This window comes from Salvelinus fontinalis, unplaced genomic scaffold (genome assembly GCF_029448725.1).
Source record: "Salvelinus fontinalis isolate EN_2023a unplaced genomic scaffold, ASM2944872v1 scaffold_0193, whole genome shotgun sequence".
NCBI lineage: Eukaryota > Metazoa > Chordata > Actinopteri > Salmoniformes > Salmonidae > Salvelinus > Salvelinus fontinalis.
Window position 1 is genome coordinate 186,159 of NW_026600402.1, and position 22,167 is coordinate 208,325.

A 22,167-nucleotide genomic window follows, 5' to 3' on the forward strand; every position below is an offset into this window, starting at 1 on the left:
CATTCATGTACATACTACCTCAATTAGCCCGACCAACTGGTGCCCCCGCACATGGCCACCCGTACTATCTGCATTGTGTCCCGCCACCCACCACCCACCACCCGCCAAACCCTCTTTTACGCTACTGCTATTCTCTGTTTATCAATTATGCATAGTCACTTTAACCATGCCTACATGTACATACTACCTCAGTCAGCCCGACTAACCGGTGCCTGTATATAGCCTTGCTACTGTTATAGCCTCGCTACTGCTTTTTTTCACCGTCTTTTTTTACTGTTGTTTTTATTTCTTTACTTACCTATTGTTCACCTAATAGCCTTTTTTAAACTTATACTTTGCACTGTTGGTTAAAGCCTGTAAGTAATTATTTCATTCGGCGCACGTGACAAATTATTCTTTGATTTGATTTGAACATTGCTATACTAATGACATGATAGATCAGAAGTAATAATATAGTATCTGAGGGATGATAGAGAATTGTTGTTACATCAGAAGTTAATGGTTATCTGTAGGAGCCAGATGGCTTTGGAATGTGTTGGGGAGACGGGTGAAGATCTTAGAAACTAACAATGTCACTGAGGGACAGAGCGTAATGTATAACGTTTACATTATGTCAGCATGTTATTGTTAGCCATCAGGGATCCTCTGGGAGGAGAAGAGACACAGTGTGGTTTCAATGACCATGACAGCCTTGAGTTGGGGAGGAGTGAGCACTTTGGGGTAGAGGTCAGGTTATATGAAGTGAGGAAGAACAGATATCACTAAGGTTCTGTCTAGCAACAGAGATGCATTGGCTGTTCAGTTGTGGAGAAGGAGACTCAGACTAGGAGAAAGGGTTAAATATCGGTGCTTTTGTGAAATGCTGTTTGTCTGAATGCAGCTGTATCGACACTTAGGGAAGAATTAAACTTGGTTAAGCTTCTCTAGTGTGTGTGGGTTATTTACTCTGAAAATTAGAACCTAACATTAGCTTCAACAAAGTAATCTGCTACTGGATAGACCTGACTGAGCTGCGGTGTTCAGCTATGCGTTTTTCTTAATTGTCTTTACGTTTGTCCCACGTAGGCTTTCCCACATGTAAAGGATATGAGATAAATTACTCCCTTTGTCTTGCATGAGATGTTACCCCTAACAGGGAGTTTTCGAACTGTATGTGGGTGTCTGAAGGAGGATGTTTTTATAGTGTTATTGCACTGTGCGCATGATCAACATTTGTAGTTCCCATTCGGAATAGGTGTCAAGAGTGTCTGAGTGGGCTCAGGGGGCAGGTCAGATCTCACCAAGTTAACCCCACTATTGCGACCCTGCTTATAGACCAGCAGTGGGGGCTCCTTGAAGAGGTTTGCATTTTTTTTGTCTGATTGCAGAATATGCCAGTGCTTTTTCATGATTGCTTTCATGTTCTCCGAACACTTGGTGCAAAACACTGTTGCGTTGTTTTTCTTCTTTGGTTGAGTTTTTAGCAATTCCTCTCTTGGTTTTTGAGATATTTTCATCATTGCAGCATCAAGAGTTTTGTCCTTGTAGTCTCTCATTTTGAATTTATCTGTCATTTTCTTAGCATTGCTGTCAAAATCTGTCTGGTGGCCACAGATCTGTTTTACCCCGCATAACTGGCTGTATGGTAGACCATTCCTGAGGGGAAGGGGATGCATACTATCCGCACGTAGCAGGGTATTGCAGTCTGTGGGCTTTGTGTATAAGTATGTATGTAATGCATCATTCTCTTTGATGATCCATAAGTCCAGGTATTTACATTTTCTCTCATCAGTCTGAGTTTGAAGGTAGGCCTTGAAATACATTCACAGGTACACCTCCAATTTACTCGAATGATGTCAATTAGCCTATCAGAAGCTTCTAAAGCCATGACATCATCTTCTGTAATTTTCCAAGCTGTTTAAAGGCACAGTCAACTTAGTGTATGTAAACTTCTGACCCACTGGAATTGTGATACAATTAATTATGAGTGAAATAATCTGTCTGTAAACAATTGATGGAAAAATGACCCTTGTCATGCATAAAGTAGATGTCCTAACCGACTTGCCAAAACTATAGGTTGTTAACAAGAAATTTGTGGAGTGGCTGAAAAACGATTTTTCATGACTCCAACCTAAGTGTATGTAAACTTCCGACTTCAACTGAATGTGTTATTTCGTAGTTGTGATGTCTTCACTATTATTCTATAATGTAGAGAATAGTACAAATAAAGAAAAACACTGCAATAAGTAGGTGTGTCCAAACTTTTGACTGATACTATATATAAATATATATACACACATTTTGCTGAACAAGTGGGGCTCAAAACAAGTAGGGCTCTGTCCCACTTGCCCTGAATAACGGGTCGCAACTTTATTTAGATTTTTTTGGAATGCATGGATCACCAATGCGGTTGAATGCAGCATTGCTGTATGGCCACTCAAAATGTCTTGTAGTTGAGTAGCCAGCCTAGGCTACTGCACAAATGTTGCTGTGCTTCATCTGCATTGCTTGCTGTTTGGAGTTTTAGGCTGGGTTTCTGTATAGCACTTTGTGACATCTGCTGATGTAAAAAGGGCTTTATAAATACATTGATAGATTGATTGATTGTAGTAGGTCTACATGTTTCTCCCTTGCATGGTGTTGTAGGTTTTGTTTTTTGGTTGTTCAAAGTCATGCTTAAAAAACGAAAAAGGGGGGAAAAAGTTTTTGCCTGCTATCGGTCCGATTTTTCAGGGAGTGCTGCAGCACCGTTAGCACCCCTTGGAGGAGGGGGTTGTGTGTGTGGCAATTCCATTTGGCGTGCAGCACATTGGCAGCGCTTGCTGTGACTTGGAGTGCAGCGCATCGTGGGCTGTATGGAAACGTGTCTGATTGAATTGACAACCCAAATCATTGGGCGGCCGGATAGAGATGTGTCATGGGCCGGATTCGGCCCACAGGCCTTGTGTTTGACACATGTAATCTAAAGAATAAGCTGGGTAGACATTCAAGGTAGGTAAGGATGTATTTTCTGTTTGTCGAGATTGACATGGTCTATTTATTGTGATGTTGAAAACGCAAACCATGAAATCGAAGTGCTCAAAGTCAGTATTCTTTGTTTATTGGTTGTGTGGTGCATTTGCACATTTGAACATGTTGGTCTAAAATTTGTTGTATATATTTTATATATGAATAAATATGGCATCGAAATGGTGAAAATTGAATTTCCCCCCAACTCGTCATTGTCTGCAGCCGGTTCTGATTGTAATGTATGCCTAAAGAAACAAACAGGGAGCGTGAGCTCGTCTGTGGTGATCGGTGAACCCTCAACTTTCTGGCCTGTAGCTCTGCTTGGCATCGACTGTGCCACAAAAGTGGCAAAGTCGATATCCACGTTTATAAACACATGGTTGCTTTAGTTATTGTTATTTGTGGTGGTAAACATTATTTAGAGTTAATTCTATGAGGGGGGAGGGTGTGCAATTTTATTTACAGTACAAGGGGAAGGTCATGTGAAAATATTTTTTATGTTGGGGAGGGGGGTGCATTTTTTGTGGGGACACCTTGAACTGTCTCTAACATGGTTATGATAAATAGGTCTAGGAGAATAGTCTGAAAACAGCTTGGAGTAATCATGTGTGGAAAACATGTTTGGCAAAGTAAACATGTACACATAATCTGTAAATCATTGCTGGGAGCTTTGCTGGCTTTTGAAAAGGAAGCATTGTTTAGATGCGTGTTTCCCAGATTTTCTGTTGATACTTTAGGCCTTGACTGGTTTTTATATGGGCCATAATGTTATATTCTCCTCATTACCTTTAAGCCAGCACTTCCAAATGAAAGTTGATCCTTTCAGCCTATGCACATAAAATGTTCCACTACGGGGGACAAACAGCAATAACAATCAATAAAATATGTGGTAGTTATGGGAGACAGTAAACAATTCACAATGACTTCAACTGTCTCTTAGAATAGATATTAATGGATAGTATAATTCATCTCACTCTACCTTTGGTTGGGGTGGGGAGGACAGTGGCGGATTCTGGGTAATCTTCAGCGTACTCTTCCTCACAGTTCCAGTCGACAGGCCCGTTGCTCTTGGTCATCAGGGTCATGTACATCTCAATGACCCCGCGGGCTTTCCTCAGAGCCTCTCTGGGCGATGTGCTGTGCACCCTCACAAACTTCACTGGGTTGTCCTGTGACAGAGACAAGATAGAGGGAGAGTGGTGATGGGATGGGTCACATTCTCTACAAGCAATTCAAAACATCCTGAAATACTTTCAAGTTGTTTTTAATGGCACTCAGTTAATGCCTCATACCTAATGAATGTTTCATCAACTCTAACTATGAAAACTCAGATCTTGTGAAGGGAGTTGCAAGAGGAGCAGGCTATTCTAAATAATTATTAGAAACAAAATGAAAGTGTCTATTTCCAACGTCACTTCATTGGCTATTGGCCACCTTGGCTTAAGTCTTCAGTATTTCATAGTTTAAAAGGGTTTTGTGAAACACTCTAAAACAAATTTGTTGAAAGAAAATCAACTGACAAATTATAATCAATCACTCTGATTGGGTCAAGTAATTTGTTTTGTATAGGAGTTAATTTAATATTTGATACTGGATAAGACTACAGCCATTCACAAAACAGACACATTTAGCCAGCCCAAACATCACAGTGTAGATGTTGGACAAGCATTCCCTTAAGAGACAGGGGTCACTTGAAGAGGGACCATTGTCTGATACCATCATCACAGGGTACCCAGAGACATACCGGGGGACCAGTCTCATGTCTGACCTTAATCTAACACTAATCTAATATAGACACAAGATGATTTGCCCAGACTTACTGGCATTCTGAAGTGTGCATGCTTATGCTGTCTCCTGGGCCCTGCTATCTCCACAAGCCAACTTAATAGAGATCACATTTTTTTCCCATGCTGTTAAAACTATTCTATTAACCCTGCCATATCAGGGGTCACAATCTCATTGAAGAATGAATTCCATGCTAAATTGAATATTGGTGACTGTTCCTCTGTACTCTGTAAATTGAATTGATTTGAGGTCTGAGGAAGCTGGATTGATTGATTGATTGCATTTTATCCCTACTTTATCTATTTGATCTATCTAACCACCATGATCACTGAACAGCTTAAAATGTTTAGAGAACATAATATATATCTAAGGAGCCATATTGTAATAAAGAAATGTGTTTAGAGTTACCATGTCCTATTGGATTTTAAGATAAACATTATTAACATCACTGCATACTACTATGCCTTTTCAAATAGTCCAATTTAATAAGGCTGCACTTCATGCACCAACCACCCAAGCACTATTTCACTTTGTTTACTTCTGAGAAATAATTATGCTGCCATCAATAAAAGTTGAAGTCTGGCACAATTCAACAGACCTTTGGAAGAGATTTAGCTAAGCCTATTCCCAGACTAGAGTAGCAATGCTCATAAGTAAGTAGCACGCACCTCAATCTCCTCGTTGATTTCAGGTATGCAGTTGTGGGAGTAAAGGTTGTATATGACCTTCTTCAGGGATTTGACATAGCGTCCGTTGTCCGACTTCATGACATAATTGAAGTTTGTGTTCAGAAGCTCCAGGATTTGTGGAAAGGCTGCTTTCACATAACAGACTTCACTCTGTGGTTCAAAGGAGAAAGAAACCTATCGTCACTGCATTTATTAACACCGATTTCCATTAAGGTTTGTACCTCCTTTCCAAAGCAGACCTGGAAAGTCACTCATGACTCAACAGTCATTTACACTTAGCCATAGTGACTTTGCTTCCTGTATAACTAGACTTAATTGGAGGTGCAGGAAAAGTTAGCAATATAACAACAGGTCCTTGTGGTAGTTATTGGCACAACCTTTAAACAGACCTTCAACATTTCAGAGACCTTGATAGCCCTTTACTGCGGTCATATGACGTAGTGGCCGCAATGGGTGGAATGTTATCAATAATTTTCACAATGTCATAAATAATCAACCTTAAAAAAATGTTTCTATGTCAGTTTTGTTATATTTCAGTCTTCTTTCATGTATATAAAGTATAATATTGGGATGCAAACTCAAAATACATTTCAACTCTATATCTGACATGGTACAGGGGTCTTCTTTTTTTAAGCCCAGAACCATGTGTGTGAGGTGTAAACTTCTGTTTCAAAGTACATTTGTTTAAGACTACCAAGAAACACTCTGTTTGACCCTGATTTAGCCCACTGCAGTAAACAGTTAACCTGTAAACCATTTCCTGATCGGTGTCAAGTTAAACTGGGGGGGGACTTGACTCCGTACTGCCACACAGCTCTCTCTCTTTATCTATCTACTGTGACTTGGCACAGTTCAGAGGTATTTTCAAAACAGTCCCTTCCAGGGGATGAACAACCTAGCTCGTTCATGGCATTATACTTTTCTTCTAAATATAATTCAATTTTTACGTAAAGGCTGGATGGAGCAAAAGATGTGATGAACTTGGACCTGTAATGTTAGAAGTGAGAGCATTAGTTTGAATCAGTATGCCAGCCTGGCACATCTTGAAAGAACAAGACTATCTTGACAGTGACCGGTTGTGATGTTGTGTATATCTATGGTATAATATCCTTTATGTGCACGCATCAAACTCATTTTGTTGTGAAAGATGTAATTACAGTGTAGTAGGAAGGAAATACTCACCAAACTCTGGAGCTCAGTAAATACATAGGTTATTGAACAGCCATTCTCCAACTGATTGTCAATCTGCGAGGTAAACAAAGATACAAACAGTGAAATGTAAAACAGAAGTGTGGAATTCAGTAGTCAGGCAGCCATACAGAATTCACCTCTGCCACATTTTGTTCTCATTAGTTATGTGTGTGGGTCACAGAAGGAAAAATCCTACATTTAGATAATACATTAACTAAATTGGGAGGAAACCTTTCATTAACATCAATATGTTCAGGCATGAGTTATATGACAGTTTGAGTGATTGAAAGCAACTATATCTCAAGTTGATTTTTAGTTTATGGAATCTATTGATATCACTGCATGATTTAGTGTGGTATGAGTTGTCCTCACCAGGCGATTGAGGTTGAGGAGGTGACCCTTTGTCACAGAGTGTCGACATGGACCAGGGACGCCAGCCCACGCCAAAGGGAAGCAGAGGAGGACGACGAAGCACAAATGCCTAGCCTGAAATGAACAGAACAGTATTATTACATAACTACTACCACTACTACTACTACTACTACTACATAGTACTACAACAATAACTTATATTTCCACTACAACTACTGCTCAGGGATCTACAAGTCAAAGTTTAGTTGTTCACACTGAACCATATGTTCCCATGAAGAAGAGCAAAGACATGATTCGGGCTCAATAATGTTCAATAATGAGTTGCAAAATGTTAGGCACAATAGTGCCTTTAATCCACACGTGACATATTAAGTATTAAGTCATTAAATGACATATTAAGTATTAAGTATATACAGCACCACTTTAAAAATCATAAGAAGTACATTTAACAAAATAAAAACGAATCTTTAAAAAGTAGTGCACTGGGCCTTTACTACAACATACCCCAGCTTCCCCGCCCCCACCACACACACACTTCCTGTGGCTGTACAAGTTTGCGTTTCCTGCAACAACAGGAGGATCGAATTACTATACGGCATTTGTATTTTATGCTTATTCTCTCCAAAATCATGACCAGATGGAACCTGTGGGCTTATTTATTTTCCTTTCTTTCACAGCAAAAGCGGCATATGTAATTGATGAAGATTGATATGTTTCGCAACAGTATAAAATGTTATATGGATTAAGGCCATAATAATAACATTTTTAAAATATTGAATTAACATGTGTTCATCAGAAGATGTTGCCTCCATAGATTCCGTCATGGCCCTAACCATACACCAGAGAACACTTCATTTCAAGACATACTCAGACATCAGCCACTGGTCACATTCATCCCATCTTTGAAACAGAACAGAAAAAAATCATCATGTGAATAAAATGTTAATGTACACATTGGCTAGCACCGTGGAGGCCAAAAACAACAGTTGTTGATGGGTGTTGTTCTAATGAAACACTCCAACAGCACTCAAGTATTTTTATTTCAATTAACTCAACTCATGTAAACACCCTGCTTCCAATATCCCAACAATATGAGCACAGTAGTTATTTGTTTAGTAGTTATATGAAGACCGTTTGTGACCCACTGTATGAAACAGGACTTTAGTTTTTAAAAAGTATGTTACAATGACAGCTTTAAAATGAATGAGTTATGCATTTTCATGAAAAAATCTAATGCAATAATGAAATCTAAAATGATTAATGGAATAATAAAATAATCTTGAAGCTGTTTCCTGTAGAGAGGAATTCCAAGACTTGCCTTTCTGAGAAAACAGCCTCCTATCAAACAATTATAAAAGATAATTCTATTAGTAGCATCCGTTAATGTGGAAGAAACGTTTAACTTTTAAATTGAATCCCTCTCAAATTCATAGACAGAGATATGGATCCAAGGAATGACCACGCATGATATTAACTCTATAGTTTTAAGTACATGTTTTGAGGCTATACAGTGTTTGTTTACATGTATTTTGTTTACAAACAAGATTCTATTTTGGGTTCTGATGGGCTACAACAGCTAAACTAAGCTCATGTGGCATTTATAAGTTACAGTGCCTTCAGAAAGTATGCATACCTCTTGAACTATTCCACATGTTGTTTAAAACTTCTTGCCACTAGGGCGGCGCCATTTCGACATAGTACAAATTCGTTTCCAAATTAAACTGCCTCGTACTCAATTCTTGTGTGTACAATATGCATATTATTATTACTATTGGATAGAAAACACTCTCTAGTTTCTAAAACCGTTTGAATTATGTCTGTAAGTGAAACAGAACTAGACTTAGAGCAATTCTCCTATGAGGATTTGAAAATGTTGAAATCTGCTTGCTGTTCCCAGACCTGTGGATAACTCTGACTGTCTTCTATTGGTTGAGATGCACTGCATACGCCTTCCCCTGGTTGTTAGCGAATAGGGAGTCTTGAAATGGCGTCTCTACGTAGTTCCCAAAGTTTATAAATTGATTGGGAACGAGGTGGCTCATTCTTTTCACCTTCACTCGGGCGAATTGAGGACCTGGGGACGTTCTTTTGGAACCATCGGTTATAGATCTCAGACATTTCCGGCTGTGTTTTTATTCGATATAGGTGTTGAAGACATCGTAATGTTGTTATTTTGAACCGAATTATATCAGTTTATGTCAGTATATTGCGATTTTCGGGTATTTTTTTCCTTGGTGCTGTAGGAATTTGGGTATCTCTCTCTTTCGTGCTAATGTTTACTGCTAATTGCAACTCTGAAGAGGACGTTCTCCAACCTATCAACGATTCTTTTTGACAAAGGACACCTTTCCCAAGATTCTGATGAGAGTTCATCGAAAAGTAAGAACTATTTATGCTGATAATTCATTGTTCTGTTGAAAAATGTCAAATGCATGAAACGCCATTGTTTGCAGTGTAGCATTGTGTTATCGCAGCCTGTATTGCACAGTAAGGTTAATTTTAAAAATGTAATTCAGCGATTGCATTAAGAACTAATTTGTCTTTCAATTGCTGTCCAACCTGTATTTTTTTAGTCAAGTTTATGAATAGTTTCCGATAAGAGTAGGTGGCTTTCCAAGATGGCGCCGGACAGATTGCTTGAGCTCTTGGCTACTTTTCTCATTGTAAAGCACAATTTGTGCCGCTAAATATGCACATTTTCGAACAAACTCTATATGCATTGTGTAATATGATGTTACAGAACTGTCATCTGAAGAATTCTGAGAAGGTTAGTGAAAAAATTAATATATTTTGGTGGTTTATACGTTATAGCTATTTTTGCCTTGAATCAATGCTGGTGTGATGTTCGCTATTGTGCTAAGCTAACATAATGCTATATTGTGTTTTCGCTGTAAAACACTTAGAAAATCTGAAATATTGTCTTGATTCACAAGATCTGTGTCTTTCATTTGCTGCACGCTGTGTATTTTTAAGAAATGTTTTATGATGAGTAATTAGCTAATACACGATGGTCTCTGTAGTTATCTAGTGGCTTTGGTGAGAGTTGTAATGGTGGCTGCAATGGTAAACTCTGATTTATACCTGAAATATGCACATTTTTTTAACAAAACCTATGCTATACAATAAATATGTTATCAGACTGTCATCTGATGAGGTTGTTTCTTGGTTAGTGGCTATTTATATATTTATTTGGTTGAATTTGTGATAGCTGCTGATGGTGTAAAAAAATGGTGGAGTATGGAAGTGGTGTCTTTTGCTAACGTGGTTAGCTAATAGATTTACATATTTTGTCTTCCCTGTAAAACATTTTAAAAATCAGAAATGATGGCTTTATTCACAAGATGTGTATCTTTCATTTGGTGTCTTGGACTTGTGATTTCATGAACATTTTATTATATGATATCCCTGTGGCTTTAGGCTAGGCTATGCTAATCAGCTTTTGTGATGGGGGTGCTCCCGGATCCGGGTTTGGTAGGCGTTAGAGGTTAACAGCCTGAATTCAAAATGCATTAAACATATCCTTTGCTCACCTATCTACACAAAATACCCCATATTGTCAAAATAGAAACGTATTGAAAATGAAATACAGAAATATCTCATTTACATAAGTATTCAAACCCCTGAGTCAATACATGTTAGAATCACCTTTGGCATTGAAAACAGCTGAGTCTTTCTGGTTCAGTCTAAGAGCTTTGTACACCTGGATTGTACAATATTTGCATATTATACTTAAAAACATTCTTCAAGCTCTGTCAAGTTGGTTGTTGACCATTTTCAAGTCTTGCTACAGATTTTCAAACTGATTTAAAACCTCTTGAAAATAGGGGGCGCCCTTTTCACTTTTGGATAAAATTGTGCCCAAATTAAACGGCCTCGTACTCTGTCCTAGATCATATGATATGCATATTATTATTACTATTGGATAGAACACACTCTGACGTTTTTAATACTGTTTGAATTATATCTTTGAGTAAAACAAAACTCATTTGGCAGGCAAACTTCCAAACAGGAAGTGAAAATTCTGAAATGGGTCTCTGTGAAAGGCATCGCCTATTCAATTGCCTTGTATTTATGGATCTGTGTGCACTTCATATTCCTTCCACTAGATGTCAACAGGCAGTAGAATGTGGAATGAAGTGTCTAGCCTTATGTGGGACCGAATGAGAGCCTTTGGAGTGTCAGGTCAGCCATATTGGCAGTATTTGGCTACGCACTTGGGTATGTCATATCTTTGTCTGCAAATCGTTAGATAGACACGAAGAAATGCTCCGTCTTTGATGTAATTGGATATATATGAGAAAAACATCCTGAATTTTGATTCTCAACTGAGTTTGACCAGTTTATTCGACTTTTATTATCACATTTAGAAGTTTTTGTTCAATGCGTCAAATCTTCATGGACACGTGAGCTACACATGCTAGCCAAAGTTGCTAATTCGACAGAAGAAATGGACATTCTGAAACAAAAACAACGATTTATTGTCGAACTAGGATTCCTGGCACTGCATTCTGATGAAAGTTCATAAGGGAATATTTATGATGTTATTTTGTATTTTTGTTGACTCTGTTGACTCCAACATGGCGGAGAATGCCTGAGTGCTGTCTCAGATTATTGCATGCTGTGCTTTTTACTAAAGTTATTTTTTTTAAATCTAACACAGCGGTTGCATTAAGAACCAGTGTATCTTTAATTATATGTACAACATGTATTTTTCATCAAAGCTTATGATGAGTTTTTCTGTTAGATTACGTGGCTCTCTAAAATTTCTCCGTATATTATGGAGCCATTTCTGACCATGGCGCCAATGTAAAACCACGATTTGTAGCTATAAATATGCACATTTTCGAACAAAACATAAATGTATTGTATAACATGATGTCATAAGACTGTCATCTGATGAAGTTGTTCAAAGGTTAGTGATGAATTTTATCTCTATTTGTGGGTTTTGTCAAAGCTATCTTTGCGGTGAAAAAATGGCGTTGTGTTTTGGGCTATTGTGGTGAGCTAACATAAATATATGTTGTGTTTTGCTGTAAAACATTTAAAAAATCGGACATGTTGGCTGGATTCACAAGACGTTTATCTTTCATTTGCTGTATTGGACTTGTGATTTCATGAAATGATATTATTTTATATCCCTGTGGCGCTAGGCTAGGCTATGCTAGTCAGCGTTTCTAATGAGAATGATCCCAGATCCGGGATGGGTAGTCCAGAAACTCAATCATCAAGTTTGCAGTCGACACAACCATAGTAGGCTTACCAACAATGATGAGACAGCCTACAGGGAGGAGGTGAGGACCCTGGTGGAATGGTGCCAGGAAAATAACCTCTCCCTCAACGTCAACAAAACGAAGTAGCTGAACGTAGACTTCAGGAAAAGGCAGAGGGAACACACCCCTATCCACACTGATGGGACCGCAGTGGGTGGAAAGGTGGAAAGCTTCACGTTCCTTGGTGTAAACATCACTGACGATCTGAAATGGTCAGTACAGGTGCATCAAAGCTGGGAACGAGAGACTGAAAAACAGCTTCTATCTCAAGGCCATCAGACTGTAAAATAGCCATCACTAGCCAACTACCACCCGGTCACTCAATCCTGCACTGTAGAGGCTGCTGCCCTATATACATAGACATATACGCATCCTAGACATTGCACATCCTAATATTTATATATTTTTTTATTCCATTATTTTACTTTTAGATTTGTGTGTATTGTTGTGAATTGTTAGATATTACTGCACTGTTGGGGCTAGGAACACAAGCATTTCGCTACACTCACAATAACATCTGATAAATATGTGTATGTGACAAAAACAATTTCATTTGATTTGAAACTCTGTAACTGTTTTAAAGTCAACATTTGCCTCATGGTGAAATCCCTGAACGGTTTCCTTCCTCTCCGGCAACTGAATTAGGAAGGACGCCTATTCCCCCCCTATTCCCCCTCAGAAAACTAAAAAGATTTGGCATGGGTCCTGAAATCCTCAAAAGGTTCTACAGCTGCAACATCGAGAGCATCCTGACCGGTTGCATCACTACCCTGTACGGCAATTGCTCGGCCTCCGACCGCAAGGCACTTCAGAGGGTAGTGCGTACGGCCCAGTGCATCACTGGGGCAAAGCTGCCTACCATCCAGGACCTCTACACCAGGTGGTGTCAGAGGAAGGCCTTAAAAATTGTCAAAGACCCCAGCCACTCCAGTCCTGGACTATTCTCTCTACTACTTCATGGCAAGCGGTACTGGAGTGCCAAGTCTAGGACAAAAAGACTTCTCAACAGTTTTTACCCCCAAGCCATAAGACTCCTGAACAGGTAATCAAATGGCTACCTGGACTATTTGTATTGTGCCCCCCCCCCCAACCAACCCCTCTTTTACGCTCCTGCTACTCTCTGTTTATCATATATGCATAGTCACTTTAACTATACATTCATGTACATACTACCTCAATTAGCCTGACCAACCAGTGCTCCCGCACATTGGCTAACCGGACTATCTGCATTGTGTCCCACCACCCGCCAACCCCTATTTTTACGCTACTGCTACTCTCTGTTCATCATATATGCATAGTCACTTTAACCATACCTACATGTACATACTACCTCAATAAGCCTGACTAACCGGTGTCTGTATATAGCCTTGCTACTGTTATTTTCAAATGTCTTTTTACTGTCGTTTTATTTCTTTACTTACCTACACACACACACACCTTTTTTTTCGCACTATTGGTTAGAGCCTGAGGTAAGCATTTCACTGTAAGGTGTGTTACACCTGTTGTATTCGGCGTACGTGACAAATACACTTTGATTTGATTGGGTGTATTGATACAACAACCAAAGTGTAATTAATAACTCCACCATGCTCAAAGGGATATTCAATGTCTACCAATTGGTGCCCTTCTTTGCGAGGCAATGGAAAATCTCCCTGGTCTTTGTGGTTGAATCTGTTATTGAAATTCACTGCTCGACTGAGGGACCTTACAGATAATTGTATGTGTGGGGTACAGAGGTGATGTAGTCATTTAAAAATTACGTTAAACACTATTATTGCACACAGAGTGAGTCCGTATTTAAGCTTGCCATAAAAAAAGGTTGAATACTTACTGACTCAAGACATTACACGTTTTACTAAATCGTAAACATTTCTAAAAACAGAATTCCACTGAAATTATAGGATATTGTTTGAAGGCCAGTGACACAAAATCTAAATGTAATCCATTTCAAATTCAGGCTGTAACACAACAAAATGAAGAACAAGTCAAGGGGTGTGACTAATTTCTGAAGACACTGTATATTCTTCAGGAATCAATAGGTATATATCATTAATTTATGAGTAGAACAATGCATGTAGCAACTGCTGATTTCCCTTTTAAAGTTTGGGTGCATTTTCTGACATTTGCGACAAAAGCACTGTTTGAGGGGGTGGATCCTATTTTGAACACAGAATATTTTGAATCATAGGACAGCACCTATGTATCATCCAAGCTTATTTTAATCCGTTTTACAAAAAATGACGATACAATCATTCATAATTTCTTCAATTTGCTATCGTACCCAGATTCTAACAGAATAGTTGAAAAATGTTGCATTCGAAAATGTGACTGCCTCAACTGCGTACATGACACCCTTCTATTGGGGTTACCGCTGTTGCATGTTGCAGAATACCCTGTGTCTGAGCAGTTTGAGCCAGGTTCCATACCACAGCGCCAGGGAATTCCACCCAATAGCACAGGAAGGGAAAGAAGGAAAATAAGTAAAGAAGGAGATTATTCAGTCTATCATAATGCTTATCAATCATCTTCTCTGTGAAAACGTTAGCAAAAAATGCTTTACTTTTAAGGATTCAGACATAATTCACATCTTCAGTCATAGTAACAGACACCAGATTGTGGCAAATTGTTGAACTTTTCATGCGAATCATTGATCCCATAGATGTAGACATACCATTGGAATGATCATATTCGTGTCTGGTATCTGAAATAGGACACCTTTAGTATCAGCAGGCCCTACATACCAACTAGCTCTCATAGTCTCACGTCAAAATTAGACGTTCATTCTCTCAAATGTAACATTTCAAAGTTTTTGCAAAAGTCAAATTTTGAAGTGTTTAAGGTTAAGTTAAGGCATTAAAAACTCAAAAACAACTTTCTATCGCTGGGGTGGAACTTGAAACTTCTATAGATTTTCCACTTCACAATAACAGCAGAAATTTGACGAACTGACTTTTTGGAAAGGTGGCATCTATGATGGTGCCACGTTGAAAGTTACTGAGCTTTTCAATAAGGCCAATCTACTGCTAATGTTTGTCTATGGAGATCGCATGGCTGTGTGCTCGATTTTATACATCTGTCAGCAACGGGTGTGGCTGAAATAGCCAAATCAACTCATTTTAAGGGACGTCCACATACTTTTGTATATATAGTGTATTTAACCCCTCATTGTTGTCACTAAACAGTCTCCATATCTACACTGAACAAAAATATAAACGCAACATGTTAAGTGTTTGTCCCATATTTCAAGAGCTGAAATAAAATATCCCATATATATTTTCATTCACTTTATTTGTTCTATACACATAAAAAGTTTATATCTCTCAAATTGTGTCCACACATTTGTTTACATCCCTGTTAGTGAGCATTTCTTATTTGCCAAGATAATACATCGACCTAACAGATGTGGCATATCAAGAAGATAATTAAACAGCATGATCATTACACAGGTGCATTTTGCCAATAAAAGGCCACTCTAAAATGTTCCATTTTGTCACACAATACAATGCCACAGATGTCTCAAGTTTTGAGAGAGTGTGCAATTGGCATGCTGACTGCAGGAATGTCCACCAAAGCTGTTGCCAGAGAATTGGCAGTACGTCCAAGCGGCCTCACAACCGCAGACCACGTGTGTGGCATTGGGGGAGCAAGTGGTTTGCTGATGTCGTGAACAGAGTGCCCCATTGTGACGGTGGGGTTATGGTATAGGCAGGCATAAGCTACGGACAACAAACACAATTGCATTTTATCGATTGCTCCCTCTGCAACTGGATCCTGGACTTCCTGTCGGGCCGCCCCCAGGTGGTGAGGGTAGGTAACAACATATCTGCCAAGCTGATCCTCAACACTGGAATCTCTCAGGGGTGCTCAGTCCCTTCCTGTACTCCCTGTTCACCCATGACTGCATGGCCAGGCACGACTCCAACACCTTCATTAAGTTTGCAGCCGATACAACAGTGTGTGAACAGTGCCTGATCACTGACAACGACAAGAGAGCCTATAGGGAGGACATCAGTGACCTGGCCAGGTTGAGAGCTTCAAGTTCCTTGGTGTCCACATCACCAACAAACTATAATGGTCCAAACACACCAAGACAGTCGTGAAGAGGGCACAACAAAGCCTATTCCACTTCAGGAAACTAAAAAGATTTATCATGGGTCCTCAAATCCTCAAAAGGTTCTACAGCTGCAACATCGAGAGAATCCTGACTGGAATGGCAACTGCTCGGCTTCCGACCGCAAGGCACTACAGAGGGTAGTGCATACGGCCCAATACATCACTGGGGCAAAACTGCCTGCCATCCAGGACCTCTATACCAGGCGGTGTCAGAGGAAGGCCCTAAAAATGATCAAAGACTCCAGCCACCTCAGTCATAGACTGTTCTCTCTGCTACCGCATGGCAAGCGGTACCAGAGCGCCAAGTCTAGATTCAAAAGGCTTATCAACAGCTTTTACCCCAAGCCATAAGACTCCTAAACAGCTAATCATATGGCTACCCCCCAACCCCTCCACCCTCCCGACTAACCGGTGCACCCACACATTGACTCTGTACCGCTACCACCTGTGTATAGCGTCGCTACTGTTATTTTTGACAGTTTTTAACTTTTTATTTCTTTACTTATTTATTGTTTACCTAATACCAATTTTTTACTTAAAAACTGCACTGTTGGTTAGGGCTTGTAAGTAAGCATTTCACTGTAAGGTCTGTTGTGTTCGGCGCACGTGACAAATACATTTTGATTTGATTTGAATGCATAGAGTTACCATGACGAGAACCTGAGGAACATTATTAGACCAATTTTTTTTAAGGTATCTGTGACCAACAGATGCATATCTGTATTCCCAGTAATAGGAAATCCAAAGATTAGGGCCTAATGAATTCATTTAAATTGACTGATTTCCTTTTATGAAATGTAGCTAAATAAAATCTTTGAAATTGTTGCATGTTGCGTTTATATTTTTTATCAGTATTCTTCCATGAATTTTTCAACTGGTACCCAGTGACCTTCAGGCGAGTCTTGTGAGGCTTGTGAGCATTCTAGAGCAAAACAACCGACATCTACGTGTTCGTGAGTGTCACGCCATGACCTTAGAGATCCTGTTTATGTCTCTATTTTGGTTTGGTCAAGGTGTGAGTTGGGGTGGGTATTCTATATTCTATTATTAGTATTTCTATGTTTTGGCCGGGTAGGGTTCTCAATCAGGGACAGCTGTCTATCGTTGTCTCTGATTGAGAACCATACTTAGGTAGACCTTTCTTCCACCTGTCTTTGTGGGAAGTTGACTTTGTTTATGGCACATAGCCTTTAGCTTAATGGATTGTTTTGTAGTGTTTATTGTTTGTACGCTCACCACGCAGTGCCTTGGTCCAGTTCATTCAACAGCCGTGACAGTGAGAGACTCGTCTGTCTTTTGTAGGCCAAACCGTTCCATAGATAGAGACTAGTTTGTGAGAATAACAATTTTAGGGATGTCTCATCGTCTGACAAACACTGCTCCAGCTCTGTCACCTTTCAACACAGATGCGGAAGTGAGACATAGGCGGATGTGGTGGATTGAGACGCATCTAATGCAAAACAGCAGATATCTCTAACTTGAACTGATATATTTATTTTTATTCCTTATTACATTTCCACGGGGGGCACGAAAATTGACCTTACGGGGTTTAAACTTGTGAAGTCTTTGTGCAGGAAATTTACTAATTCCATTGATGTGGCTTTTTGTCTGCTTCAATCACTCCTCTTTTCACAACACATCTCCCCATCCATCCCATTCACTACGGTCATATACATGTATGATACGCCTGTCGGAGAAAACGTAGCACCCCCACCCCCAACTACTTCCTGCGGCTATGAATACACCTACAGAATTGCCTTTCTGGCATTACAATGGTTACACAAACTAGAAGCTCAAAGAACCAACAAGAACCACAGGAGAGAGAGATCTCTGCTGAGCTTAGCAAATAAATCAAGAAGAGACATTTAAAAAAAGACAGTGTTCTTATGTCATCCTAGATGTTAACTTTTCAGTGTGGTACTGTGTGTTTTAGCTGGGCCACAGAAGTTGTTTCATAAACCTGTGACGCATCCCAAGCTCATTTCATAAGCAACAAAAAAATGCTTCCAATATTTCTTCTCACTCCCTCAGATCCATTGGCTACACTGGGTGTTTCACAATACAGACTGGAACCATCGATCTTCTTCACAGTAACAGTAACCACTCTCGGTGCATTGCCTAGACTACTACAGTAAATGCAGTTAATTACAACTCATTAACTGTCTTGTCAAATTCACACAAAGTATGTGGCTTAATAAAATAAACTTTCCTTCAATCAAGTCAAAGCATCACTCTCTGTGTGAATTGCAAACTTAGACCTTATACTCTAAACAAAATCCACAGCCATGATGAATGCGTAATTTAAAACAAATAAATACATGGCATTAATGTCGATAACAAATGTTGATAACAAAATATCTAACATTCAGCATTCAGCATTCAGCTTACAATTTCCAGCCCATCATTTTTGCCCTCAACAAAGAAAGCTTGGAAGTTGACATCACAATAAGATGCCCAAAATGCCAAGGTTCCAGAGTGGGGGACCTACCTTGGCTTTGTGGGCTGGTTTGTGTGTGTTCATCTGGCTGACCTAGGCAAGTAGAAAAGAGTAGAGTCCACTTTTAGAGTCATTGGAGCAGAGTTCCTTTCTCTGGTGGTGATTCAATTATTTCCCACTTGAAGTGCATAACGATGAGGAGAAAAGAGAAGGAAAGAAGTGACACCAAATGAGGGAAAGATCAATGTCCAGATGTTGACCGACAAGAAGTTCAGTTCTGCTTAGCCATATCTGACTTCACTGACTGAATGACTGAGCGAGTCTGAGTGTGGATTGGGTTGTGGGTGTGGGTGTGTGACCGCCTCTCCTCACTGGTACCTCATTACATGTTAAATGTTTTTTGTTGAGAGGCAGTATTAAAACCCCTCCTATTTCTCTCTGTCTTTGTCCCTCCCCCAGCCACCCTCTATCTCTATCTTGTTCCTCTTACTTGCTCTCTCATTCTCAATCTCCTCTCTTTGTAACTTGCTGTCAAAATCTACTGTATTAATCTTTCTTTCTCAAGTCATACTTTCCTTGACACATGGAGCGGTGCCCCCGTTGAGCACTCATGAAACCCAATGCAGTAAGTCCTATCAGATGTCTATCTTAGCCCAACTCTTTGGCACAGTATGATCACTTGTTATTAGTCTTGTACAACCTTTTGTAACTGGCCCGTAATATCTTCAAGACTCTGTATGTGAAGACACTTTGAGCAGCTCTGTGAACATGAAGGGTATTTTCTAATTCAACTGTACAAACAAGACAGAGCTTTTGTCTTTCAATAATGTCTCATTAAAGATCACATGATCAGGCTGAATCCTTATAGCAATAGTTTACCATTGTGAACATGGTGGCGGTATGTTCACAATGGTAAACTATTGCTATAAGGATTCAGGATTTGAAACACAAAAGCTCTGTCTTGTTTGTAGAGTTGAATTAGAAAATACCCTTTGTGTAGAAAATCCTTGAATTCAGTGCATTTTTACAATGAGTGAAATCAAACTGATTTCACTCATTGAGTTTAATTTAAATGCTGAGGGTCTGAAAAAGATGGGTTCACGTTAGATTTCCCCTGCCCTTTTTTGGACAATGGCCAATTGCTATATCCAGATGCTGTCTCCAATCAAATCAGGTAGTTGACGAAACAGAAAAGGAAATTACATCATACCTAGAGGTCACAGAGGTCAAAGACTGGTGACACCGGTTTTTATGATCATCCTTATTGGTTTACACAGACATTATATGGGATATTTTATCTTCTCATCCTTCCCCTTGTAATATGGGCAATGTGTCATTAGTTAGTTGTAGGTTCAAACCAAAGCCTGGAATTCATAGCCCCGGGAAGAACGGGTGCTGGAGATGCTGCAGCACCCCCTGGTATATTGAATAAAAATAGCAAGAATTATGTAATTAGATTAGATTGACATCATATTGTACAATCTATGTGTCTCCCTTTCGTACACATACGCTATTGGTTACATTCAAGAGGAGATCGTTTGTATTGTTTTCAGTTTGTCAATATCAAAGTAGCCTGTCATTTTGGTATTTTTGTGGTATAAAAAAAGATTATGCTAATTTCTCCAGTCTGTAAAATTAGGTAATTTTTTTTGTAAAAGGACAACATTTTCCCGGACAGCCTAAAATAATTTACCCCTGGGCCTCAAATGTGCGCTCTGTACAGGAGGTAATTTTGCAAATAGTCATTGAGTTCAATAACCTGCAGTGACTAGGCTACTGGTACCAGATCTAGACATAGGCCTAGTCATCACATTAGGAACAGTATTTTACTGTTTGTCTGCTAATGCGATGATAGATGCATATGCTTTATTATCCAGATTATGTATTTATTTATTATTAAGGTGAATTCTTCAGTTCTGGTCATAGGTTTCAACCATAGCCTGATAAGATAATTTGACCCCTAACCCTAATCTTGACCCTTCCTGTGGTTATGGTGAAACTCAAGAGTAGATATCTGGTCAAATTCCTTTTTTATTACATACTGACATTCAAAATGTCAATATATGACCACTAAATCATGAGACCAGTCTGTCAGACTCAGTACATAGCTCGGGTACAAAGTCAGGATGCTGAGATTTCACTTTCAGATTGGTGTCTGACCCAGACTCAAGCCAATCACTGCCATACGACACTTGGCAGACTGGACATCACTGATCACATTAGCCTTCTGGCATACCCAAAGCCACAGTCCCGGACAAAATTGCTCCAATTAACTGCGGTCCTCTATCTCCTATCTAATAAGCTGTATTGCCATTGAACATCCCATCTGTCTTTATGGTCCCTAGGCCCTATTGGCTATGTATACAATGCCTTCAGAAAGTATTCACACCCCTTGACTATTTCCACATTTTGTTGTGTTACAGCCTGAATTTAAAATGTATTAAATTTAGATTTTGTCACTGCCCTACACACAACACCCCATAATGTCAAAGTGAAATTATGTTTTTTGACATTTTTACAAATAAATTCAAATGAAAAGCTGAAATGTCTTGAGTCAATAAGTATTCACAATGAAGGGCACACATTTGTAGACTGGTAAAAAAAAAGCAAACATTGAATATACCTTTGAGTACGGTTAAGTTTTTAAATACACTTTAGATGTTGAATTAACATACTCAGTCAATACAAAAATACAGATGTCTTTCTTAACTCAGTTGCCAGAGAGGAAGAAAACCGTTCAAGGATTTTACCATGAGGCCAAAGGTGACTTTAAAACAGTTACAGAGTTTACCGTTTGTGATACGAGATTGAGGATGGACTGAGGATGGATCAACAACATTGTAGTTACTCCACAATAATAACCTTGTCACACCCTGATCTGTTTCACATGTCTTTGTGCTTGTCTCACCCCCCTCCAGGTGTTGCCCATCTTCCCCATTAACCCCTGGTGCATTTATACCTGTGTTCTCTGTTTGTCTGTAGCCAGTTCTTCTTGTCTTGTCAGGTCTTCCCAGCGTACTTTCCCGTCTTCCTGCTTCTCAAGTTCTGTTTCCTAGTTTTCTCAGTTCTGACTATTCTGCCTGCCCTGACACCGAGCCTGCCTGCCATCCTGTACCTGCCTGACTCTGACCTGATCACAAACCCCTGTCTGCCCTTAACCTGCCCTTTGCCTTCCCGACTGGCCATGACAGACCCAGCAGACCCAGACCAGATCCACAATGCTGTCTCCCAGCAAGGAGCCACCATTGGAAGACACGAGGAGTTACTGCAATGCCTTATGGAGGGACTTCATACCTTGACAGAATGCCATGATCAGGCGTCC

The 22,167-nt window shown here is 39.5% G+C and overlaps 1 protein-coding gene across 1 annotated transcript in view; it reads right to left on the reverse strand.

Annotated features, from left to right (window-relative positions):
* Positions 1 to 19,210, reverse strand: part of csf1a (colony stimulating factor 1a (macrophage)) — a 31,921-nt gene extending 12,711 nt beyond the window's left edge. The window contains 5 exon segments of the mRNA XM_055912626.1: positions 3,968 to 4,157; positions 5,442 to 5,612; positions 6,645 to 6,707; positions 7,026 to 7,139; positions 18,897 to 19,210. Coding sequence (XP_055768601.1) covers positions 3,968 to 4,157; positions 5,442 to 5,612; positions 6,645 to 6,707; positions 7,026 to 7,139; positions 18,897 to 18,929 — 571 coding nt within the window. The 5' untranslated portion in view covers positions 18,930 to 19,210.
* Positions 19,211 to 22,167: the final 2,957 nt, after the last annotated feature.